This window comes from Polistes canadensis, unplaced genomic scaffold, assembly GCF_001313835.1.
Source record: "Polistes canadensis isolate GaletaPanama2010 unplaced genomic scaffold, ASM131383v1 scaffold_4, whole genome shotgun sequence".
Lineage (NCBI taxonomy): Eukaryota > Metazoa > Arthropoda > Insecta > Hymenoptera > Vespidae > Polistes > Polistes canadensis.
In genome coordinates, this window is record NW_014569551.1 from 803,058 (window position 1) to 829,495 (window position 26,438).

At 35.2% G+C, this 26,438-nt stretch overlaps 1 protein-coding gene across 3 annotated transcripts in view; it reads left to right on the plus strand.

Moving 5' to 3' along the window:
• Positions 1–25,095, plus strand: part of LOC106787222 (hemicentin-1) — a 300,901-nt gene extending 275,806 nt beyond the window's left edge. For 2 of the 3 annotated variants that reach the window (XM_014749414.1, XM_014749423.1), the window contains 4 exons: positions 2,980–3,279; positions 6,923–7,243; positions 20,050–20,280; positions 20,529–25,095. In XM_014749414.1, the coding sequence (XP_014604900.1) occupies positions 2,980–3,279; positions 6,923–7,243; positions 20,050–20,280; positions 20,529–20,899 (1,223 nt within the window). In that variant the 3' untranslated portion in view covers positions 20,900–25,095. The remainder of the gene's footprint in view (positions 1–2,979; positions 3,280–6,922; positions 7,244–20,049; positions 20,281–20,528) is intronic. The other variant, XM_014749431.1, reaches the window with a different exon arrangement.
• Positions 25,096–26,438: the final 1,343 nt, after the last annotated feature.

The window sequence follows — 26,438 nt, forward strand, 5'->3', positions numbered from 1 at the left end:
ATTACTGATTTCAAATTAATGATACTCCTGGAAATTGTGTTTGTGCTAAAATTAACACAATTCGAGTGACACTAATGGGCGTCGTCAGCCAGTGCATTTAACACGATTTATAATCAAAAAGAACAGCTGTTAAAAGGTATATAATCTAAGTATTTAGATTAATATTGTAAGACGAGCATTACTTAAATACGCATTCGTGGAAGGATTGGATGATGGGCTCTGGATAATTCAATGGATAGCAAAAGATCCGTGGTTCGAGTCTCCGGTCTGGTCAATCCAGCGGTTGAATTTTTCCACGAATCTTACAATATTGTTACATAAATTTATATAAAAAAAAAAAAAAAGCATATATTAAATATAAATTTATAATCCGTCTATTTTTTTTTATTATTTTTCCCATTTCTTTTTTTTCGTAAACGAGCTACAAATATTATATTAACTTGTTTTATTAAAAGATTAATCTTGAAAATACCTGTATTATTTCTTACGTTAAAATAACAAAGACTTTAGAACTGGGATGAAAAATTCGACGTTGCGAATTCAATCGAATTGATTCGTAGATCTCTTAATATTTAAACGAGAAATACATTCTCGTATTTTAGAAATTTTCTTCGAAGTAACAAGTTACTAAGAATGACGCGCACGAGTTACATGTCGTCGAGTGTTGGATATTTACACGCATTGTCGAGATTCGATTGCTCTTTCGGCGTCGGGAGAGAAAGGTGTCTGTAAAAAAAATTGCTCAGGAAGATTGGCCTAGGTCGTAACCGACGTTATCCCCCATCACCGTGCGAACAGACAAGGTTCTTTGCTTTCGAGGCACGATCTCGTCTTTCCCTTCCTTCCCCCCTCTTACTTTCCTTCTTCGTCGAGGGCTCATGTGTTTTTTTTTTTTCTTTTTACTTTATTTGTTTCTCTTCTTTTATAAAATAGCGAGTGAAAGGGAGAAAGACTAATAAAGAAAGAACAAGAAGGAAAGAGACAGAGAGAGAGAGAAAAAGAAATAGATAGATAGATAAATAGATAGATAGAGATAGAGATAGAGATAGAAAGAGAGAGAGAGAGAGAAAAGGGAGAAAGGGAGAATTGGAAAAGAAGATAAAGGCAGTTGAGATAAAGGCAAACGAATCGTTACAAATATATATCACTAGGAAAGATGCGACGTGAGTGAGAGAGAGAGAGAGAGAGAGAGAGAGAGAGAGAGAGAGAGAGAGAGAAAGAGAAAAGAGATAAAGAAAAAAGAAAGATAGAAAGGCCTTTTTGCATAACTCGTGTCGAAGAAACGATTCGGCGAGTCGTACGCTCGTAAAAGTCGTTTTGTGACAAAATGCCAAAGCGTGCTTCGAAAGCGACACGCGCTATCGTTATCAACTGCTTGTCTTTCTTCTTACTTTTTTTTCATCAAAGGTCAATCCTTGAGAAAAGATTTTTTGCTCAAAACGACAATAATATAAAAAAACGAACGATCGATCATTGTACGACAACGACAACGACGACGACGACGACCAATAAATAACGACGCGACTTTGAATATCGTTTCTCGTGAAAATTTGAACAATGGCTTGCCAGACAAAATTCTGTTATTCACTTAACAACGCTTTTCATAGTTGTTTCTGTAGGGTTGATATTATATATCATACAGTTTAACTGTAACGTTCTGCCTTCTAATCGTGTATACTGCAATAGAGAGAAACCAATTCGTTTTAACGGCTTACGAGACGCACGGAATTAACGTCGGTTAACAAAAGTAAGAAAGAGATAGAGAGAAAGAGAGAGGAGAATAAAGGTAGGTTAAAATATGCGAGAGAAACTAACTCGATAGGTACGCAATGGAGGATATAATATAATAAGAATGAAAATGTGCGCGTGTCTGTTCCGCAAGTTATTTACGATTAACAGAGAAAATTCATCAGCCGTGAGCGAATTCTCTCTGCATTTCATTTACTTTCCATGATCTTACCTCCGAAACAAGACTAATTCTTGTCAAGAGTTTTAAACGTAAAATTTTGTGGAAGTATGGTAGAATAGGTAATATCAAGAGGACAAGTTGATTAAGTAAGTTTGAGGGATGTCGATGTGCAGAGAACGAAAGGAGGAGGATAGGATTCTCCGAGGCCCTTCCCCTTTTCGACGCTCGTCAGAACATTCTCGGAGATTATGGCCCATAATTAATGTCCTCGTCGTTTAATGAAGACCAGACTCTTTCTCGTTTCGGCAAAGAAACCGGGCCGCAGTAAAAATTTATCTTTCCGCCCGACAATGGTAATTTCCTGCCGAGTCTAACAAAGCCGAGTTTTGGCGAAGGGAAAGTCCTCCCCCTTTGCCCAAACGCGGATGATACTCGTCGATAAAGTTTATCGAGAAACTCGATTAACGCGAGATTCGTTCGGCTCGATTAACTTTTCAAAATGGATGTTATGTTAGATAGATACGCATATATAATACTTATTTTATAACATTTATTTAACGTTAGAATATAATGTCTAATTGCGTGGCGTCGTATTCGTTTAGAATTGCATCGCATCGAGAATCGATTGTAAATTGCAAACCTATGCCGATTAAAGGAGCGATTCGCTTCCAACCTACCTACCTACCTACCTACCTACCTACCTACCTAACATCTGTGTTTCTCTCCGGGGAAGTTCATTACGTGATTGGAATCAAAGCGAATGGATCTTAATTGATCGAAACCCAACGTTCCGGCGATCCGTCGTTAACCTGTTACTTCCTGACAATGATCGTGGTATTGCGAGTTCCGCCACGTTACTGTTCCTCTCCATACGAACACGGTTAACCAACGTATGTTAACCAACCTATTGACTTTGATCGTTGTCCCTCCCTCGGAAATCTAAAGCTTCAATTGATTCATCTAAGAGATTACTATTTCCCCTAGATATTCATACAACTTAATCAAATGAAAATACGGATAAGATTGTGAAATCATTTGTTCAATTGTTTTCCACTTTTTGATTTTCACAGTCGCGCCAGTTTGTAAGGACGACAGGATCATAGTGGTCGGAGCATCGAGAGGCGAATCTTTGGACATTGCTTGCAGGGTCGAAGCCGATCCACCAGCTCATAATTTTCGCTGGAAGTTCAACAATAGCGGCGAGACCTTGGAGGTCTCACCTGCAAGGTTCTCGATGGAGAAGTCGAGTGGCGTTAGCGTGTTAAATTACACGCCAACTACCGAGCTGGATTACGGAACGCTCTCCTGCTGGGCGGACAATCTCGTCGGTACCCAAGCGAGACCGTGTCTCTTCCAGTTGGTAGCTGCTGGTAAGTATTTAACGGACAAGCATCGAGCACACGGACCTTGCAAATCGTAAATTCCTTACCACCAAAGCGAAGGGAAACGTCCACGGCAGAACTCCATTTTACATTGTCCTTCCTCCCTGCCTCCTACTCCATTTTGCTAATTCCTCTCGTTCGATCCGTGTCGTCAAAGGATTTATAGTTCCAAACCACGTACACCCTTTAATCGCAAACGTGTTTCACCGAATTTCCGAATACATTCTTTTCACATAGAATATTCGTCTCTTACAGTTTTTTATCTTATCATCTACGAAAATGAAATACGATATATATATAATAAGTTAAATGAATTTGAACAAAAATATTTAAGAGCTGTAGGTATGTAAACTTCTTCGTTTTTACGTAAAGTCTGTTTGTTTATTTTTCAACGCGAATGATGTATCAATACGCGAAGAGAAAAAATAAATCGAATTTGCGTTGAGATATACGTAAACATTCTTAAAAGTATTCGAGAAATGTATTTTACGAAAGTTATTGGCAGACTGAATTAGTTAAAAATGTCTTCAAATGAAATCGATATTTAATGGGTTAATATATACGTAAAAGTTTTCAATTAAAGTTATCGGCGTTCTCCCAAAACAATTATTTAATTCTATACAAAATCTATATCTGGATAGGAAAGGTATAAAGTATAAATTAAAACGAACTTTTGATCATTTGTTTGAAATTAATTTAGCTGGTTGAAAATGTTAGTTGGTTTGTTCTTCGAGCATAATCCATTAATAAAATGCCGGAAGTGTTATAAACACCGTTACTACGAGACCGCAGGGTTTTAATTAAATATATTAAATATATGAAATCTGTATCAGACCGTGGTTTTGACCGATTCTAGATCTTACGTAGGTATATCTGTACATAGGTAAGTACCTATACCTACATAGCTCCAAGGAAATCATCCTAAAAGCATTTTACAAAGTAGAAAAGTTTCACGTACTTGATACGAGGACTCACCGTTTCTGTACTCCATCGGTGCTGAATCAATTCCATACAGAAAATTGAATTTCGTTTCAAGTTATTTGATTGCTTTACGTGAACGTACCCATAGTCATTACGAGGTGGAATTACTTCGAAACAGTACTCAAAATTTTATTTTCCCATGAGTAAGTATATAACTGTTCTTTAGAAAACCTTATAATACTTCTACCAAAAGTAAAGAAGATTTTTTAAAGCATATATAACATATTCAAATATACAGATTATTCGACATTTAATTTGATCAAAATTTACATAATATAAAAAAATCATTTTCTTTGTGTTCATTGATAAATTAATAATATAAAAAGATTTACTATATTTCCAAAGTAAGAAAAATAAATATATATTTAAAAGAAAAGAAAGGACATATATATCCTTACACTTATTAAACTTTCTCGTTTTACCATCCGTACCGAAAATATTTGAAGGTATGTGTGGCGATGTAAATAGTTATCCAACATTATAGAGTTACGGATGCGAAAGTTTAACGCTTGTAAATTATTCGGGGATCGTCCCAGTTAATTCCTCTTCCATTACGGATAATTCCTCCTATTTGAGAATATCAAGAGAAATCGCATCCACCGCAAGCGTTTTATTTCTTCGTTTTTCCATTTTACGTGTTAATTGAAACAATTCTAGCAAAAGTACGATAATCATGAGTATATTCAGACAACTGCACAAATAATCTCGTTCCTTCTAACGTCCCTTATTAACAGTGATGGTGTAACATTGTTATTCATTAAAAAAGAAAAGGAAACAAAAACAAAAAAATTAAAAGAAATAAATGAAAAAAAAAAAAAAAAACAATCAAACGGTACAATGAAATAATAGTTTGAGAATTTTTCATGTTCTTAATGTGAAGGATTTATTCCATTCATAAAGTCTGGTAGGGATCATTGCAAGTGCAACAGAGTCAACCTATCATCACACGTCATGGTGACGTTAATCCTCACCGCCGGACTTTCCACTAAAATTTCGTCGTTTTTCCAAGCGCGATCAACACTGACGTTGACGCGACGATCACTCGACGAACTATTGACATTGACGAATATGCTTCCGTGTGGGTGAAATTGTGGGCTAGAAAATAAAACAGGCAACCACTTTTTTCTCACCTTTTTATCTCTCCCCTCTTATTTTGTTGTCCCGTGTATCGGAAAATTCATCGTTCCCATTTCATTCGTCCTAGTTTCCAAATATCTTCCAGAGAAACCTTTTTTCCTTTGCATTTGCTATTATACTTACTTTCGAAACGAAATTATTTTCAGCCTACCATTATATTGGTATCGGTTAGCAATTTCTTCTTCTTATTCGAATATCCCTAGTGTCGTCCTTTCTCGAGGATTTCTTTTCTCGCGAGAGGAAGGAGAGAGAGAGAGAGAGAGAGAGAGAGAGAGAGAGAGAGAGAGAGAGAGAGAGAGAGAAATAAAGAAAGGAAAAAGAAACGAGAAGGGTGAAAAAAGGTAGTGTAATAAAATGCGAAGAGACGGCAACCCGGCAAGAAAACGTGCTGACCTGTAAATTACTCCAAAGAATTCCCTATTATTTATTACATGCTACATCGAAATAAATTTTGCGCAAACCACGTTCTCGAAAAGGAAACGTTATCGAGAATATCGTATGCGCAACAAAAAAGAAAAAAGTAGTTAGAAAAAAAAAAAAAAGCAAAAAAAATGATATTCGTAACACCATACAATGTTATATAAATACACGCTCAAAACGGATATTAAAACGGAAATAATAAACTCTGCGATTCGCAATATTTCTACTTGGTGAATCGAACTAGGTATAACCTACCTTCAATTCGCTTTTTCAAACATGTACTCGCTTTGATATTAAAGCTTTTCCTTTAAATATGTATACGTGTATGTATACATATATGTATATAAATATACATAGTAAAGGAATATTTGTATATGCGATATTTTGATAGTAGATACAAATTTTATGCTTAACGCCTTTATCGTTATTATACATGAAAATTGTTTGGTTGCGATGGAAATAGATGTGACAGTACCGAACGGGTTAAATTTCAGCGTCAACGTCCGTTTAAAATCAAAATAAATGAAAACTGCCTAAAGAGAAAATATAAAAACAGGAAAAATAACCAAAATATTATACGTAGTACAAAAAAGAAAACAAGAATTATTTTATAAATAGTTAAATCTGTAAGAATTTTTTTCCTTGCAAAAAATAAAATAAAAATAAAATTATATATATAATATATAAAAAATGTGCAGAGAATTGCATCAATTATCGTCAAAATCAGGACACATTTATCGTAATAAATTTCATTCGGTATGATAAATGCGCTTTGATGAAAATCATAACTCAAGATTACAAACGTTTCCTATACGAAGAGGGATAAAGTAATATCGTATTTCGTGAAATTAAAAAGTTTCATAAATGGGGCTAATAATGTGTAATGAATATGAGTAATAAAAAATTCATAAAAGTACGTTTTCTCTTTTTTTCTTCTTCTTTATCGACAGACATAATAAAAGATAGATCTTTTGACAATACGAGAGGGTAGAAAAAAAAGAAACTATAAATTCTTTTCTCCACACAACATACATAATTATTTAATATTTCATATTACTTCGTATTACAAATACGTACAAATATTCTTTTCTAGGAAAACCATTTTCCGTTCGAAATTGCACATTGGCCAATCAGACGTATACGAGCGTGGAAGTGAAATGCGTGGCCGGATACGATGGCGGACTGACGCAGAAATTTGTGTTAGAGGTCTATCATGGCGATATTGACTTCCTGTCGACCATCCAGCCTCTCTATAACGTTACCAACACCGAGGAACCATCCTTCGCGCTTTCGGGTCTGGAAGCGTCGGTTGAGGCTGGCGTTCACGTCGCGGTTTATGCTGTAAATGCCAAAGGCCGAAGCCAACCAGCAATTCTCAGTGAAGTTACGTATAGAGATGCTGAAAAACGGACTGGTAAGTGAGCTTTTTGTATTTTGTTATCTCCTATTCTTATATGTTTTGTTTGTGTGTGTGTGTGTGTGTCTAATTCGTATTATATCATACCTAGTATAATACTTGTAGGTATTTTGGATAATCCTTTTTTAATTTTTTTTCCTAAAGAAATCCGCAAATTATCTTCACTATATGACTGATACTACATATCACGTATATTCCATTCTTTTGGTAACCTATGTCAAATGACATGGGACAAAAGTAAAACCGAGCTCGGTATTACTTCGTACGCTTCCAAGACAATTTATCACGTCGAAAACAGATCGCAAATACGTTTAACGTTACCCTATGAAAGTGAACAATGCGAGGATGACGTAGCTTAGAAGAGTCTGTGAAATGGTGCTTTATCTAAGATCGTATGAAAAACAAGCGGCTGGATATAATGTACGTAAGCCGCCTTACGACAGAATGAATAATTTCCTATCACGTGCCACGTTCAACCAGCTGAGTTAGCACGACTGCAGGCAAGCAAGGAAGCAAGCAAGCAAACGGGTAGACCGGTCAACCGGAACGAGAGAAACGTAGCCCACAGTGATCCGTATGTTGCCCAAACCAACCCCTAAGAGATATAACCTTAAATACGGGAAAAGTATCGACTGGTAACATTCGATGTTCATGTAACGTTCTTGACTGTTCAAGATCTTAGTGAGATTAGTAAGTAACAGTCGACGACTTTCCTCGATCGACAACGTGTTACCGTATTCCAAGGATTCCCTCGGGATCACACATGGTTGGTGCCTCTTTTGGGAAACGAATGGGCTTGCTCCTGTGGGTGGTGTCAACGGTTGGGAGTAAGTAAGACGAATAACCCACCCTCACGAGACAACATTACCAAACTACCAACGCACTACATCCGTTTCCTTCTCTCTCTCTCTATCTGTTTCCTACATAAATATATTGCATTATTTATATAGATAACTATGATGTGCATTCGTAAGATACTACTGTAATATAATTTATAATATAACGATAATCCAACGACATTTTCGAACCATTTTCGAAATAAGTCAAAGATCAATCATTTTTACACAAATCAGGTAATTGAAATTGAATATATATTGTCTATAATAGAAGCCTCTATGAAGATAACTGCGAATTTCGGTAAATTGCATTTCGATTTATATATAATATATCGTCGTGTCATTTAAGTGAAGTTATTATTAACCGTTCTTCTTGTTCCAATACGTACCATGAATATTTTCTAACGCTAATGCAGCGAACCGGCGTCGAATTAAGGAAAGCAATTACAGATAATGGTTCCAGCAGTGCCCAACTCCGTAACCGAGGAAAACCTAGAAAAGAATAAAAAAACAAGAAGAAAAAAAGGAAGAAAGAAAGCAAGCAAGAAAGAAAGAAAGAAAGAATGAAAGAACGAGTTGGAGGAAAAGTAGAAGGGTGTAAAGAGGAGATAGAAGAGAAAGAAAGAGAGAGAGAGAGAGAGAGAGAGAGAGAAAAAAAAAAAGAGAGAAAGAAATAGAAAGAGAGAAAGAGAAAAAGGGAGCCATCTAGAAGAGATACGAATGTACCGGATGGTCATTAAGCGGCTCTAGCTACTCTCCTCCCTCTTCCTCTTTTATTCTTTTTCTCTTTCTAACACTGGCACTATCATGACCCCACTCTGATGCCCTATTCCCCTCTTTCTTTCGTCTTTTTAGACATTAAGCCGTTTCGCGTGCGGTAATTTTCCCGGGGTCATTTTTGCCGCTCTTCTTGCTTCGCCGTTAACTTCACTTAACTCTGTTTACCCTCGTCGTCATTTTTCTTTTCCCATCCCTCCGTCCTCTTTCGACTTTCCTCTTCCTTCCTTTCTTTCTTTCTTTCTTTCTTTCTTTCTTTCTTTCTTTCCCTCCAGAGCTAAACGTCCAGGTTCTTCTTCTCGTCAGGACGTTCAAGTTGAAAGCTGCCTAGCGTTGGTTGCGTCGAGAGCAGAGACTCCCCTTAAAACTACGACGCCTTCGTCGACGTCCTTCTCTCGGCAGAGGAACAGAGAAGACTTTTTTTATCGCACACCTCCGCCAACTTATTTCGTCGTTCTGCGCGGGGAACGTTCCTTTTTTTGACGGTCCACGCCAGAGAGATATAATTAGCGGAACTTCTCTTACTTTTCCTTTTTTTTTCATCATCTTCTTCTTCTTTTTCTTCTTCTTTTGCTTTCCTTCCACACCTTCATTACCTCGTTCTTTTTTATTTTCTTTTTCTTTTTGAATCGCAAAAAAATGTCGCACCGTGTTACATTTCTTTCCTTTTTTCTACCGACTACATCAGTGCAACCGGACGAGGAATTAAATGAGAATGCAATTAGTCCTTTTTGAAAGGGATGAATAATGAAAGTTTAAAAAGATCATAGACGACCCTTCTCAAATATATAAATATATTTAGAATATATTTCAACATTATATAGAAAATGAGATAACAAGACGATTAAATAAACTATTATTTTGTTAACCGATATGTCTAACCGAACCACAAATCTTCGTCCGGTTCCGTTTTTTCGATCAAAATTTTGTAATATAGTGAATCGATCGTTCTTATGATTTTATTCTGTATCGTTATTTCTCAAACCCCATTACTTTTTCATTAACAACTAACGACTGTTCTCGCAATTATAACCGAGATATATACCGAGTTTTTCAAATCGTCGAACGGAACGTTCTATCGTCAAAGACAAAGTCACGAAACACTTTTCAACTGTATTCACCATCCCCGTGTGATATGTTATGTTTGTATAATTATTCCCTTCGTTCATGTGAGTTTGTATAGACGTAAGTATGTCGAAGTGTACGCGTAAACGGGAAAGGGAGAGGGGGAGAGAGAGAGAGAGAAAGAGAGAGAAAGATAGAGAAGGTAGAATGAAAATGAGAGAGAAATGGATAAAGGAAGAGTCAAAGTAGCTACGTACATATACCGAGCGGTTAGCGGCCGTTATCAAAGTGGCAGTGGTATACGATATTAACCAACAAACGCGCCCTGTTAAAACTATTTATAACTTTTGGACTCGTGCCAACCGCGCTCACGTCGGTTTCGCGTTGCACTTGCCTTCGGAAGTCACGTTTCACCCTCGAGTTATCGTACCCACTGTAAATTATATAACAAAAACATGATGGTCATACTGCTAAAGCATAGCTTTATTATTAGAAAGAACAAGATAAACGTTTCTCGCCAATTTGATACTGACCATTCTACCTATACCGACAACGAAAAGTACCCTACCTAATCTATTTCTTTCTATTTCCTCTCTTCACCCCTCACTTTCTCACTTTCTCATACACAACGTCAATTTAATTACAAGGAAAATAAACAGAATTTACTATATATATATATACGACAACGATTTCAAATTTACAGGAGATTTAAAGGAAAACGCACGGTCAATCAATCGCGATAAATTTGACGCAATTTAAACTGTACGATACGAAAGTCAAATGAACAATGTTTGAAATATATAATACAATCTTGCCTCGTGAATATTGTAAATATTTGTAAACGTTAAAATGCATCAACAAATAATAACGTTTATCGTGTGTTAAGGTATCAATATTTCCTTTAATCTTTCACAAACTTATCAATTATCAATGTTCGTTCGAGCAAAATTGTGCTTTTTTTTTTCCTTTTTTCCTAACGTAAATGGACTCTACCGGAAACATGAATTCTCCGTACATTTATGAATCATACTATACATGCATGTCCATTTCCGCAAAGTGATATCGCAATTGTGAAGAAAACTAGGAAACGCCCTAGAAATTCCTCAAACTGTTGCCCACCAACAAACGTTAGCCACTAACACCACCCAACAGTACTATTCGTAACAACATAATGCTACAGGAAGTATCATAACAACCCATTCTCGAGTTTCTAAGCTCGTTTCTAAATATAGTTTGGAATTAAGCGAAACGCCAAGCTGAGATTATGTGGTAAGAATAAAAGAACAAAAAAGAAAATTAAGTGAAAAGTATAGATTTTCGTGCTTGCCTTTTTATCTAATAAAATCTTAACATTCCTAAAAACCTTGGTACAAATTTTTTCCTTTCTTAGTCCACGCCTCTACATTGCTTAATGCGATACCGTTGCGGTAAGATTTCCGCGTACCCAAACCCACAAGCATAGGAGAAATGGTCCTTCGTTTAAATAATGCTTCCATTGCTCCCTAAGCTCCCTCCCTCCCTCTCTCTCTCTCTCTCTCTCTCTCTCTCTCTCCCTCTGACTCTTTCCCTCTTTCTCTACCTCTACCTTTTCTTCCTCTCATTCTGTCGCTACCCCACCTTTGTTCGCTCCGATCGTTCTAATGGCACTATTAGCACTTAACAAAAGGGTGATAGTAATCTCCTTTGACCCCTTCCAAAGACATCCTGTCTCTTAAAGATTATTATTATAATATTGTTCCCTATCATGTTATATATATATATATATATATATAAATATATCCAGTGTAGAATGTTAAGCTCCTTTTATTCGGAATTAGCTAAATGAACAGCTACTATTCGATCAAATAACACAGAAATATATATATATAGAGATCTTCTATCTATCGAACAACGTATTCTCATGATAGTATGTCCTCAATATAGGATGATCCAGTTTGATTTAACAAAAGAGAGGGGTAAGACTATAGTAGTGATAGCTTGCTCGATACGAATTTGCTCAATTTCGCTAACCGGATCTAACACCTCGTGCGCCTGCGAATAGGAAAATTCAATTTGCGATAATTATACTAGAGACAATCAACGAAGTGAACAGTGTAATGTCGCAGAAATTAGCTTAAGCGTTGAATCGCGGATATGAAGTCTTAAATTACCACGATAATAATCGGTTAATTAATGAAATCGCAAGATCGCCTGGTCCATTGCCGGATAATACTTACTTAGACGAAATATGATTTCGGAAATGGTAGTATAATACTTGAGCACTTATTCCCGAAATATAGTATTTTCTTCGAATATAAGAAAAAAAATTACAAAAATTATAAAAATTACAAATCGGTTATATCATATGACAAGTCTTATCTTATATAAACGTCTTATTTTATTCAAAATTCGGAAACCATTAAGTCGTTTCTAATCTTTCCTGCTAACTATCGGACTCGAAGTCAGAAACAGAAACAGAGAAACGGTTTTGATTTGACGTCTGATGCTAGAATTTCTTGAGAGTTTCCGGATTAAGTGTCGCGACTAAAGCTGGAGAACGTCAAATGCAGTAGCATTTCCGTGTTAAACTAATACAAGAGAGTATCTATATCATAACGTTTCTTACGTATTATACTCACTATACTAACAAAATCTAACCGGAATCTAATTTTCTCTAATTATCGCACTCCGAAACTCCTCTTACTTACGCGTTATCAAAACGTGTCACGTCCGTTAATGAAATGACTGCAATTTTTGTATGGGTTACATTTTACGAAAGAAAAAAAATCGATTAAATGTGATACATCAATTGTAAATAGATACAAAAGGATTGCAAATTATAGTGAAATTATTAAGGCGAATTAATTTCTATAGTGTCATCGTAAATCGCTAATTCAATCGTATATAATCCAAAATTGAACAAGGGTATCCTGATCGATCTACAAACTGGCATAAATACCTGCCGGCAACGTATCAAACTCGTGATCCGTCCACTTCGATAAGAACAAGAATAGTTGTGAGAGTAGGAATTAAATGGAATAATTTTGGAGACGAAATCATGGCTCGCGGCTATTCGAATTAATGCGAAATCAGAGAAGTTAGTCGAAAGTCGGTGAAGGAAGGAAGGAAGGAAGGAAGGAAGGAAGGAAGGAAAGGGCGATAAGGGGGAGATGAAAGAGGAGGATGAGGAAGAGGAAAACGAAGAGATAACGTCGCATCGGATATAGGGCTCTATCCTCACCAAGGCTACGCTCGTTGCTACAATAATAGAGATTAGGATAGCTGGCCTTAAGCCTTTCGAGCCTCCGTCGATCGGCCAATCCCTTTGAGATAAGCAATTATTGTAAACGAAATGTTCCAAATCTCTAACCAATTCCTAATCTTTCATCTATTTCTTCCACCTCTTTTTCCCAAAAATAATAATATATTATTTTTCTTAATTAAATATACCAGTCTCTCAACAGAATTCGTACTACTAACCATTAAGCTTGCTTGCTTACGTAATTACATCTACAATTATCCTACAGTGTAGTTGATTAATCTCATTTTCCTATTACATATTTTATTTACAAACGTTACTTAATTCATTAGAACTTTTTCTAGAAATAAAACGAAAGTCTTTGACTTTTTTACATTTTCAGATTACACTGATAATAGCTCTTTGATTACAAGTATGTGTCAATGCAAAAGCATTATAGTCCCTTAAGCACATGCGTATAGGTATATGCAATATTCAATGGGAGCGAGCGAGAGAGAGAGAGAGAGAGAGAGAAAGAGAGAAAGAGAGAGAGATCAGTTGGCGAGCCGATCGATGATGGGCTCTCGAAACTGGTCTAGCTGATTGCTATTAAGAGGATACCAAACCACTCTCGACGTCATAGCTTGACATCCTCAATTAACTTCGAGTATCCACGCAAATACCTTCTAACGAGAGATTATGTAAAGCCATAATGACATTGATTGCAAATAACGAGTTTTTTTTTGTGTGACCTTATCTTAAGTTTTATCATTATTTCAGAATTTTCAAAAAAGGTCAGATAGAATCGGGAAAATAAATAAGTAGACTCGCACTACCGGTTTCATTAATTGAAAGTAGAGGCTGACTCTAAGTTAGTTTGCCAGCTAAGAGAGCATGAGGGGAAGGAAGATTGTGTACCAGCGATTTGGGGTTGACCTAAGGTTAAAATTAATCCAGGTGAGCCGAAGTTGGATTTGAGCTTCGGCTAAGCCTGGATTCTTGGTGACTTAACCGACCACATGACCCTGAATAGCGTCTTACGTTTAACCCCAGAACCGAAACGTCACCGTTGCCGGACTTAAAGGAAAGCTTTTTTACCTTTTTCTTCTCTTCGAATTACGTAGGTACTTACCTATCGTTTTCGATCCTTCCTCTACAAACTTTTTCACTTTTTCTATGAGCGAAGAGATCTAAACGATTTTATCTAATCGTAAGCAATTATACGCCTAGGATATAAATCCTTCCAAATTCCTATAAGGACGTGGAATCTGAAATAATCCTTCTCGTAGATCGAAAAATAAGTTCTCGCGATAATATCAAACTTCGTTTACGGTCGTAATCAGTTTTTTCTTCTTCTTCTCTTCTTCGACGACTCAAAAAAGGTGGTCAATCTTACCACTGTTTTTTTCTTTTTATATTATAGATCAGAAATTAGCGATACGTCGATCGTGAAACGATTTTTGATTGATCATAGCCAACAGGAGACATTTTTTGATACATTTAATACTGAAAAAAACTAACAAAATTAAAAAATACAATTATAAGACTGAAAAACTGATTTATAATACTTACAATTCGGAAAAACTTCACAAGAAGATTATTAGAAATACGTAAATAGAAAAAAATATCTCAATATCACCAAATGTAGCGAATATGTTTACTCTTGTCCCAAATCTACATATTTATGTGAATCGATTTTTTCATATATATAAAGTTCGTATCAAAACTAAACAACGTTTTCTATTTACTGATTCCCATACTAAAAATTCATTATCTTCGTTTGGATATACACCAAATTATGAACGCTTGGTTGGAGATATGTAGACGCAAACTTCCCTCTAATTATATTATAAAAAACTAAAATTTAATTTGCATCTTTTCTCTGTGGCTTTTTAATTAATGAATATTAATAAAATATCAAGTTCGGGTTTAATATCCCCTCCCCCCCATATTATCACCTATTTATACACAAGACACACGTTTGAATATGTTAAATGACAAGATTTTTAAATACCTAGATCGTGACACACTTTTAGAAGAAAAAATTGATATATAGAACAAAGTTAGTCACTCCTGTTTTAGATTATCTACTAAACTCGAATCCACTTTCTTCGAAATGTGGGAGGAAAAAAAAGTTCAACGACTTTCGACCCCATAGCTTTTTCAAGATTCGAAAGAGCTCTTGTTGGACTATTCGTTCGTCCTAAAGGAATTTTTCTCAAATACTCGCACCGGAAGCGGACACAGAGCCTGTTCTGACCCTACGGCAACCTCGATTAGTGATCTAAACTTCGATGAACTTGGGATTCGAGACTCCACCGGGATATGCGATCTCTTCTCTTCTCTTCTCTTCTTCTATCTTCTATCTTCTCTTTCCTCGAGGATTCTCTTAGTCCTTTCTCGAAGGATCGCCAGTAAGATCCGGTTTATCTTTACTACCCTGCTCGGCAGACGTTTCTTCGTGTGGAACTCGATTAAACTTCCATTGCAACTTTTACGAGACACTGTTGGAAGCTTAGGAGAGTAAACGATGGCGAGTCCTACCTGTTATCCGCCATGAAAGCCCTTTCCGAGAATGCGCCAAACTACTGGAATATAATAATCAAATGAAAAATTATTCTAACTCATTTAAACTTAACAGTTAATTAAAAAAAAAAAAAAAAAATTACCAAAGTACTTTCTAGACTATAGAATATGCATAAGTCAACTATAATTATGTCGATGATCAAAGTAACAATAAGAATTCTTTATTATTTATTTTGTTTTAATGGGGCCAAATAACGATCCGATTAATCCATTTATATCTGTAATTAATTCAATCAAAATTTTATGCGATTTTAATTATAAATATAATTAAGAACGTTTGCGTGAAAATGAACAAAAGAATGCAGAAGAAAAAGAAATTCATGGAATAATAATCATCCTTCTCATATTTGTTAGGTACGTTGCATGTATCATTTTGCATAAAAATGAAATTGCCTGAGAAACACTCGAGAAGAAGAAAAGATCAAGAATAGAGGACAAAAATAGAGAGAACGTCATTCATGTAGATCTTTCGTGCTTGTCTACGACTCACTTCGGAATCTCATTTATCTCCGTTTCGTAAATTTCTCCGTTGGGGGAAGGTGCACGCGTCAATTGTATAGCACTCTCCTTGTATGCCACGAGAGTCGATGAGTTTATATGCCCTTACACGTCTCCTCAACGTGTCTCTTGCGCTTCTTTAAATCCCTAGAATCTTCATTTACGGTCCGGTTTATACCCTATGAGAAAATAGCTACAAATATGTCCGGTATAACATGACGCGTGACGTCAAATAATTTGTGCATTAAGCGTCAACCCTTTTCAACTGATTAAAGTCATCTTTTACAAATGTTAACTCTCTTCTTCTTCTTCTTTTCCTTCCCATTCTATTCTAACATCTCTTACATTATATGATCCACTCGTTTACATTTAACGAGTTCGTAACCCTTGTTTTCTTAAATTACTTAGAATTACTTAGAAATCTAACGAAAAAGTACTATTACTAGTACCTATCACATAATTTGATAGTTTAGTTTTATGAAAAGAATACAATTGTTAAGATTACTTACGGTAAAAATTCATGCGAGTTAATAACATCAAACAAATCAAGTAAACATTATCGAAATTTTGTTCATATCCATTTTATCCTTGCACACTTACTAATTGTATTACGAACAAATTCGATTAAAGCATACATATCGTCGGCCACAGGCGTGCACTTCTCTTTTTGATAAACCGCCATGTACTCTCTATGTATGTATACGGTACCTACTGGTCGATGTTTGCGAATATTTACAGGGAAATCGTTATAACGTTGAACGATTACTTTTGTTCCCTGCACGTCGCGTTAACGAATGATTCATTAAGTGCAATTTTACAAGGGTATCGGATATTATCGCGCATTGTTAATCTTTCGACGTGATAAAATATTAGTTCAGCTTTTGACCATCGGTTCGAAAATTGCTACGAGAAAAAGAAATTACGTAACCGCGAAATATCTGATCCATTATTTTGTTAAAATTTCTTTCTATTTCATTTCTCTCTCTTTTCTATTTTCTTTTTTTTTTTTTTTTTTATTTTTAATTTTACTGGAACATCATCTCTACCCATTTATCGATTCATTATCGGAATAATGTTAGATAGCCACTCATCAACGATAAGCTACATAAAAGCTACATAAAGGAGGATAAAAAAAAAAGCAAACAACCTGAAAAGTAACGATCAGTTAAGAGACTCTACATTAATGCCCTTCCCGAGAAATAACGTTGTAAGATAAAACCATAAAAACACTTAAAGCTGCAAAGAGAAGGAGTAAAAGGCTAATGCATTCTAAGCAATATTCCTATTTTTTCTTCCTTTTTTTTTCCCTCCCCCCTATTTTTCTTCCTTTTTCTTTAACATCAAATGATACTACGAAGAAAGAATTTTTTAATTAGTTAAATGAAACTCCTCAAAATGAAGATACACAAATATATTTTTTATTCTAATCCGATATAATATGAAAGGAAAAACTTACCGAAAAAAAAGAAGAAAAAAAAGACAAAAAAAAAAACAAGAAAAAATGGACAAAATTAATATTTGAAATGGATGTAACGTTCTCGTTACATCGTCTTTAACAAAAGAGAACGTATTAGAGGAATGGACGACAATAGAAAGCTCGCGGGTATAAAGTTAGACGCTAAAAAAGCTGGACGGTTTAGCTTTGCTTGAAAAAGAAAATAAAAACGAAGGGAATGGCGTTGCTTTTTGAAAATGAAGTCGAAACGTAAGAGAAAAAGAGAAAGAAAAAGAGAAAGAAAGAAAGAAAGAAAGAAAGAAAGAAAAAGAGAAAGGGGAAGGGATAGGGAGAAAAGTGGAAGAAGGGAAAAGGGATAGTTTAATACACCACGCAACATTGTATCCACTTTCACGGTGATTCTACTCTCTGGTCTTTCGTATACATCTACGTAGAGAGAGAAAAAGAGAAAAATATAGAAAGAAAGAGAGAGAGAGAGAGAGAGAGAGCTCAGTGAGCGCAACTGGGCTGCTCGTACTGAAAGAAAACAGTTTTGTTAATTATCCGACAAAAGCAGCAGGCCCAGTCCCACGCTTGGTATGCGCTATCAAATGGAACGTCACGTGTATGCTAACACACGCGCGCAAGCACAAGCGCGAACGTTGAAACAGTTAGAGAACGAATCGTGCACGGAAAACAAACTGTGGAAAGATCTTTCTCTTTCTCTTTCCTCTTTCCCTCTCTCTCTCTCTCTCTCTCTTTCTCTCTATCTGTCTCTCTCTCTCTCTTTCTCACTCACTCTCGACCACCTTGTTCTACGGGGTGATTCTTGGACGTTTGTCTCTGTTCCTACGTACATGGGCTAGAGATATAAATTAATCTTTCTCATTAAAGTTTTGCGATTGAAGCCGGGCAAAAAAAAAAGAAAAAAAGAGAGGAGAAGAGAGAGAGAGAATAAATGTAACGCACTAGAATAACCCCAACTTTCGTATTTTCGTTATAAAGAAGTATATATCTCGGATAATCGCAATCTTCTTTCTTCTTTACTGCCAATCTCAAATAAACTTATTAGAACGGGGGGCAGAACGTGAATATACAAAAAAAAAAAAAAGATTTGTTTTAGGTAGGCATATTTATACGCAACCAAACAACGGAATATATTTCATAACGCGAATTATCTCTCTCGTGAATAAAGTTGTTTGAATTATATTATTTGATAAATTTTTCTCTAAAATGAAAAGAAATGAAAAGAAAAGAAGAAGAAAAAAAAAACAAAAAGGAAATAATATGCTTATCTTCTCCGCGTTTAAAAAATATTCCACAAGTGTCAAATAATTTCGAGTAAAATGCGAACGCAATAATAATGATAATAATAAATACAATCAATTTAACTTTTTTTTCCAGGCTAAAATACTCGACGTTAATTTTGCTTTGATTTTTATTATTAATTTTGTTTTTTTTTTTTTCTTTTTCTTTCCATTCTCATAACCATTTTACTTCGTATCTCTTAAAATTTAGTCGAAAATTTGAAAAACAACCCGGTATATACCCATCTACCATTCCCTTGGTGTTAGCTCGTGCGCGCCGCGTATTCACACAGATGTAAATTGTTCTAAAAACAAATGAACATTGTGAAAAGCACAGAAAAAATAAACGTAGTTTTAATCCTTGCGCCGAAGAATAAAACGAGCTTTTCTCTTCTCGTTCTGGCCATGCTGTTTAGTCTAACACGCACGTATGCTTAACTCTTATTTCTGTCTCTCTCTCTCTCTTCTCTCTTCTCTCGTCATCATCATCATCGTCGTCGTCGAGGTAGTGGTAATCGTGGTCGTGGTCGTCGTCGTCGTCGTTTCGGAGTTGCATGAAAGAGGAGAAAAAATGAAGCACGGTAAATAACCACGGAAGGACGGTAAACAGTCGTTTTCTTTTCCACGGTGACAGAGCGTAGTTAATCCTCAAGCTCGTTGTAACGTTCTTGTTTCGCGTCGAAAGCTCGACCGAGCATTACTTCGAGTACAAAGAACGAATACAAGCACGCAGTATATGATCGAGGTGAATACCTAACGAATCTACTACTTTTTCTCATACGTATTCCTATGATAAATAATTCACGAAAGAATCACGAATATTCCTAATAACAAGATCGTTTAAAAATAATCTTACATGATAATATTATAATACATTACACTCCCCACCCCTATATTTAGATATGTATATAAACGCGTTAAAAAGAAAAAATATGATGTTTATCGTATAATAAAAATCTACCATGAACTTTGATACGAATGTAATAATCGATCAAAGTTTTTCTGAAGAAAATATTTTTGTAATAATAAATAAATTTATAATATTTTCTATAGTAGAAATATCTTCCGTTTATTTGCTTCAGGACAAGACGCAGGAATCGTTCTGTCGCCGGTAATTGGAGTGATTGTTGGCGCTTTGGTTAGCATCAGTGTAATCATTTTGGCGGTCGTCATACGAGTGCGAAGGGAATGCATCTCGAAACCGCGACACGAAAAGCCGGCCGAACTTAGTGAACTACCAGCACAACAATATCCTATGCAGAATCTCCAACAGACCGTAGAGACCGATCCTGACGTTATACCAAATAAGTTTGGTAGGTTGTTCGATAGATCAGCCATTCTAGAAATGCATTTCCCTGTCATCGAGGGAAGGAATATTCGTGTAGATTTGGAAATCGCTTTTCAAGATTTTAATTGACGATATAAAACGATAAATCAAAATAAATAGAATAAATATATAAAAGATATAAAAAATACGATGATACAGTATGAGACGTGAAAAGCGATTTAATTGGAGATTCGTGTGTGTATAAATAAAATTGTATCGTGTTTACTGTTTCAGAAGGTATTCCCGTCGAAGTCAGTCCACCGAGTTATCCAGCTGGGTATCCCCCGGGACACTGGGTAACACCCGGACCTACGCCAAGTATAGACGAGCTTTGTCACAAATTTAGCGGTAGGCCAACGGAACTGAGGTTACCCTCGAGAAGTACGATACCGGTGCTACCGAATATGCCGATTACGGGAGTCGGAGTGATTGTTGGTACCGGTCAAGGTGGTGTCGTAGTTGGTGCTGGAGGTATTACCGGTATCAATACGCAAGGTGTTGTCGTAGGTGGAGGTCAAGGAGTAGTCGTGGCTGGCGAATGTCTCGACGGTGAAGCAATCAAACGTCGACTAATGGCCAATAGGCTTCCTGAGAGCTGTGTTTAGGCCGAAAAATAACGGGGAATGTCGCGAAAAGAGCCAACGACGAAATTTGAATGAAAGAAAGAAAGAAAGAAAGGGAAAGTAGAAGAGAGAAAGTTGAAGAACAAAAAATATTATTTGTCACGTATACCGCGTTAAAACAATCGCGATGGAAAAGAAAAAGACAAGATCCGCCCCTATTGTTTTCAAAATACCTTCTCTCTATAACCAAAGATATCTCTTACGGAAAAAGAAGAAAGACATTGAATGGAAAGGGAGTCGCAAGCTTGCTAAAACTTTCCTCGAGAGTTTCTGCGAACGTCCCTCCCTCCTCCTCTTACTATCTTCGAAAAGACGCTGAGAACTTTCCTTACTTCCTTCTGTTTTCCCTTCTCGATGTAACTTTTCTCAGTTTCTATCTTTCCGCTTTCTCTTTATCTTTTACCTCTTATTCTTTGTCTAACTCTTATTCTCTTACTTTCTTCTTTTAACTATCAACTTTGTGAACCGATGATCTCCAATAGCAACGTTTTTAATTTCTATCCGTGGATAAGTAATTACATTTATAGAATATCTCTCTTCAAGTTTAATAATCATTATTTTTATTTAACGAAAAATCATGGGAAATATTTCAATGCTTTATTTTTCTTATTGCTAAAAACAAAACGCTGTCGCATATACTCTTTTTCTTTTTATTATTATTATTATTATTATTATTATCGACCCACCTTACCTTCGGAAGGCGAAAGACGTAAATGTAACTACGTGTAAGCCTACCAATCACGTCGTCGAGGCCTGAAAGTATCAGACCACGAAATGCGAGAAAAGATAAAAGGCTCTCGAACGACCCCTTTTCTGGTGGCTCGAATGAAGATGGATGAAGGAAGCGCGTCAAGATATACGTTGGAAAGGAGAATGAGAAAGCGAAGGAAGAAAAGAAAACGAAATGAATCGAGAGATAGGGTAAAAAAAAAAAAAACAGGAGAGAAAGAAATAAAAAGTAAAGGGTGGAAGGGAGAGGAACGGAACGAAACGAAACGAAACGAAAAATATCCTGATGCTATTCTGACGCATGCTTTTAAAAGCACGAAGAAGATGATTTTAAAGTTAACTGATCAATTTGCGATATCAAAAGAAATCCTTTCTTTTGTAGTTTCTATTTATAAACCTCGATTCTTATCAGCCTCGCTTGAATTTCTTATATTCTAAATTAATATCTATGAGAAAAATTGATTATTATTATTATTATTATTATTATTATTGATTAAATTATTGTTTGCCTCTCTGGTTTTTTACTTTCAGAATTCTCATTACATGTGCAAAACAAAAAAAAAGGGAAGAAAGAAAAAAAACTATCGTTCAATCAAGTCTCTCTGGTCTTTTATAATAATAAATTAAATTTCTTTTCTCAGCCTGGTACAAACGATTGTTTAATTAAAAATGAAGAAAGAAATACGACGAGAGGAAATTTAGCAAAAATTGCATTAGAAACGAAGAAGATGAAGGAAAATGATTTGAAATGCGCGATGAAACATATCTTCTATGGTGGAAAATGGAACGGGGAGGAGGGTTGGGGGTGGGAAACGGGGCGCGCGCAGGATCGTTAGAAATTTGTTTGGAAAGCTAAATCTCTCATATCCCTTGAAAAAAAAAAAAAAAGAAGAAACAAAAACAAAAACAAAAAAGAACAAGAAAAGGAAAAGAACAAAAAAGATAACCAGAAAAATGCAGTGAAACAAATGGTGTTAGAACGCTCTATCCGACAATAAAGTATGTACCCGAGGGAGATAGAAAGTTTACGAGTAAGATTGGTGTAACGTGCTCTTCCCAAAGCATCGAAAATTATTTCCAGTAAGCTCGACGGGTTCTGGACACGAGAAGAAGGTCTTCGTATTTTTATCAATGTAAAAAGTAAATGTTTCTAATGTAAGTGTGAAAATACCATCGACTTTAAAAATAAAAAGAAAAAAAAAAAGAAAATTCAACTGAATATAACTCAATAGCCAAAAAAAGAAAGACGATAAACTCATATATCATACTCTATACCATAGATCGATAATTAAAAGAAGAAAAAAAAACTAAGGAAACACAAGACATTTACCGGAACACGAATAAATACGGACAAACGAGAGAGATAATGTTACTTATTAATATTAAAAGAAGAAAAAAAAAAAAAAAAAAAAAAAAAAGAAAAAGAAAAGGAAAAAAACAATTTCGTTACTATTGTCGCGAGTGACCTTTACACGTAAAGCGCAGGGTATGTACACGCATTTCGATAACATGCTGCTAACTACGATACGTGTATACCTAATTAAACTTTAGATGCGCGTGCGTTTTTTCTACTACTGTAATAATGTTTTGTATTGCGATCGATGATGATTCATTCATCCGAAAAAAATACACATACACACGCAACAGACAGACAGACACAAACATACACACATACATATAAAAATATACATGCGTGTCCCTATCTCATAAAACGCAATTCGAATATTGATTTGTTATTTTGAAAATAATCTACTTGCGTACGCATGACGATTGAATGAAATTTAACGATAATCTGATTATTCCTCGTGTACATATAAAATGAATTAAACATAGGTAGGGCGATCATTAAAACCAATCTAATATAATCATCATCGTTTGGTTTCATCGAAACCATTGATGATTAATTCGTGCATTTTGCATCCTGTAATTGTTTCATTGTTTGACTTGATTTTCCTGAAAAGAAAAAAATGAAAAAAAAAAAGACAAAAAAAAATAAAACGATATGAAAATATAGACCTAACGTGTATATTTGCATAAACGAAGAGCAGAAATAAAATTTAAAAAAAAGAAAAAAAAGTAGAAGGAGAAGAAGAAGATGAAGAAGAAGAAGAAGAAGAAGAAGAAGGCGGCTCGAAGGGCATTTATCCTCGTGTGAAAAATTCAATTTATAAGGTCACAAACATCGGGCTTCCACGTGATATTTTGCGACGGAACCTTGGAACGGTCGGAGGGAGGCTTGGCAGGCAGCAAGTGGATGAAAATGTGACGAAATTTAATCTTATGCGAACGAAATGACATGAATTTAATCTGTCTAACATAAGACTCTTGCTCAAAGTGATTATAAATCTTAATGTATAAAAATAATTTCTCAAAAGATTGAAAGAGAAGGAGAGAGAGAGAGAGAGAGATAGAGAGAGAGAGAGAGAGAAAGAGAGAGAGAGAGAAAATAATATAGAAAGAATATAGAATAAAAAATCGATTAATTTCTCGTGTGAACGATAACAACGAGAATAAATGATAAATAAATGGGTTCGGGCGAAATTTCGAGTGTCTGTTTCTATGTATAATAAAAGAAAAGTAAAAAGAAAAAAAAACCGCGTATGATCGTTACTCGTTAGCTGATGTTGTGTCGCTGTATATATTATCGTTAAATCGATTAACATACTGTAAATTTAAGTTCGAAAGTGATGAAGTGTCGAACGTCGTTGTACCTCCATAAGCATCGGCTATAATTTAAGCAAGTTCTTATCAAATAAGTAGTTGGCCAACAATTTCCTAGAAACAGAGAGAGAGAATTACAAACAACGTATATATTTACTATACGTACGACTATCCATCTTGCGACTGTAAAGTTTGGCGATACCAAAACTACGAATCACTTTTCCATTAGGTAAATTTTGGCCTCGTTTAAGGCATACTCTCTACGGTCACAAAATTAATTTACTTTCGGAGTGGACAATAAAACTCGGATGGTATTAGTCGAAAATAATGATCAACGTATTTTAAACGATTATCCGATTCATATCATTATAAAAAAAAAACATTTGACTATACATATCTGACTCTCGCCGATCGTCGTCCATAAACATGAACAAAAAAATATATATTCATTCAGTCAAAATCGACGAAGAGATTTATTATAAATAATTAAAGGTACCCATTGTGCTACCACAACATGAGGACAATTTTCGCAAACGATTGGGGGATTTCATATATTCCTAGAATTTTCACTGCGATACTAAAATGTAAAGGTTCTAAAATACTCGCAATTTTAAGGCTATAAAACTCTTACACCGGTGACAACATTTTTCCTGGTCTGCAAATGCTTTCCAAATGAGATCAAATCCAAAAGAAAAGAAAAGAAAAGAAAAAATAAAACGAAAATATCGTTAAATAATTGAGAAGATAATAGGGAATAGTAATTGTACATAATTCAATACTTGTGAGAAGAAAAAAAAAAGAATGAGAATAAAATATCAAGTCCATGTAAATCGACGAACAAAGCCACGTTTTAATTTCACTGTATAAGTGATTTCATATCAAAACTCCATCATATCGTCAAATAACTCGTATGTATATATATTACATAAAATTTCGATCTGAATAAACTGTTTAACTGTCCAAACTGCCTAAAAGTGTTTACAGTTTCAATAACTCAAAATATCATCTTCCTAATATCCTCTATTTATTGTTTAATTCGAAATTACTTTTTTTCGTTACGAAAAAAAAAATAAAGATTAATTAAATGAGACTTTTTCTACTTTTTTTTATTAGTAAAATCGTATTAAATATATATTACACAACGAATACTATTTATTATACTATCTGGATTCTTGCAGGTGAAACAGATAGCCGTAAGAACGATCGTAGTAAAATATTGATCATAAAGTTCCACGATCAATCGTCATTAATGAAGTTATATTATCCTGAGAAAACAACAGCGTACATCGTTAAAGCTCCTAAGCTATCGTACTTGTTAATGACCTGTCGTAGAAAAAACCACCTGGATTTTCGATCGTAATTAAACTAAGATTGGTTCGCACTTATAATTTCGGTATTGAACGCTTTGCTTTTTTGAAATATCAATTCAAAGTTTTGATCAAATTTGTAATTATAATTTGCGGCAACAGAAACAGGAGAATTTAACGTTTTCGATGATAATTAAAATATAAACGACCGATAAAGAAAACGATTATCTTTCGTAAATGCAAATACATATCTGGGATTTGTAAAGAAAACATCAAAATCTTTTTTTCTCTACGCGAAGGAAAGAAGCCAAAAAAAAAAATAAAAAGAAAAGAAAAGAAAAGGAAAAAGAAAAAAGATACATTTTTACAGTTATAGAAACGTGTATCATAAAAATCGCTTGATATGCAAGCTCTGTGTAAAATCCCTTGTGTGCCCTTCAGGTATACCGGAAAAAATGAAAGGATCATGCGCAGAATTTTAATCCTGGCTTATACTCTGCATACTCTCGCGAGCGTGTATCTTTCTCCATATGCGAATGAAAGAAACATCTCAGGAACGTCCCCGGCGTATACTAACCAAAGGTCTTAAAAAATCTGTAGAACAGGCGACATAAGCTAACAGTCCTTCTTCCTTTTTTCCTTTTTACCATTGCTGCAGAATAATCATATGAAAGGTATTTTTAAATATTATATGACATTAAGATTTTCTTTGATCTAAAAACACTACAAATAAATATTAATGTCCATATCATTAATAGAAATATATTTGTGTAACAACAAAAGTACACACGTATCTGCACATATTACGGCAGAAAGTCAATTTA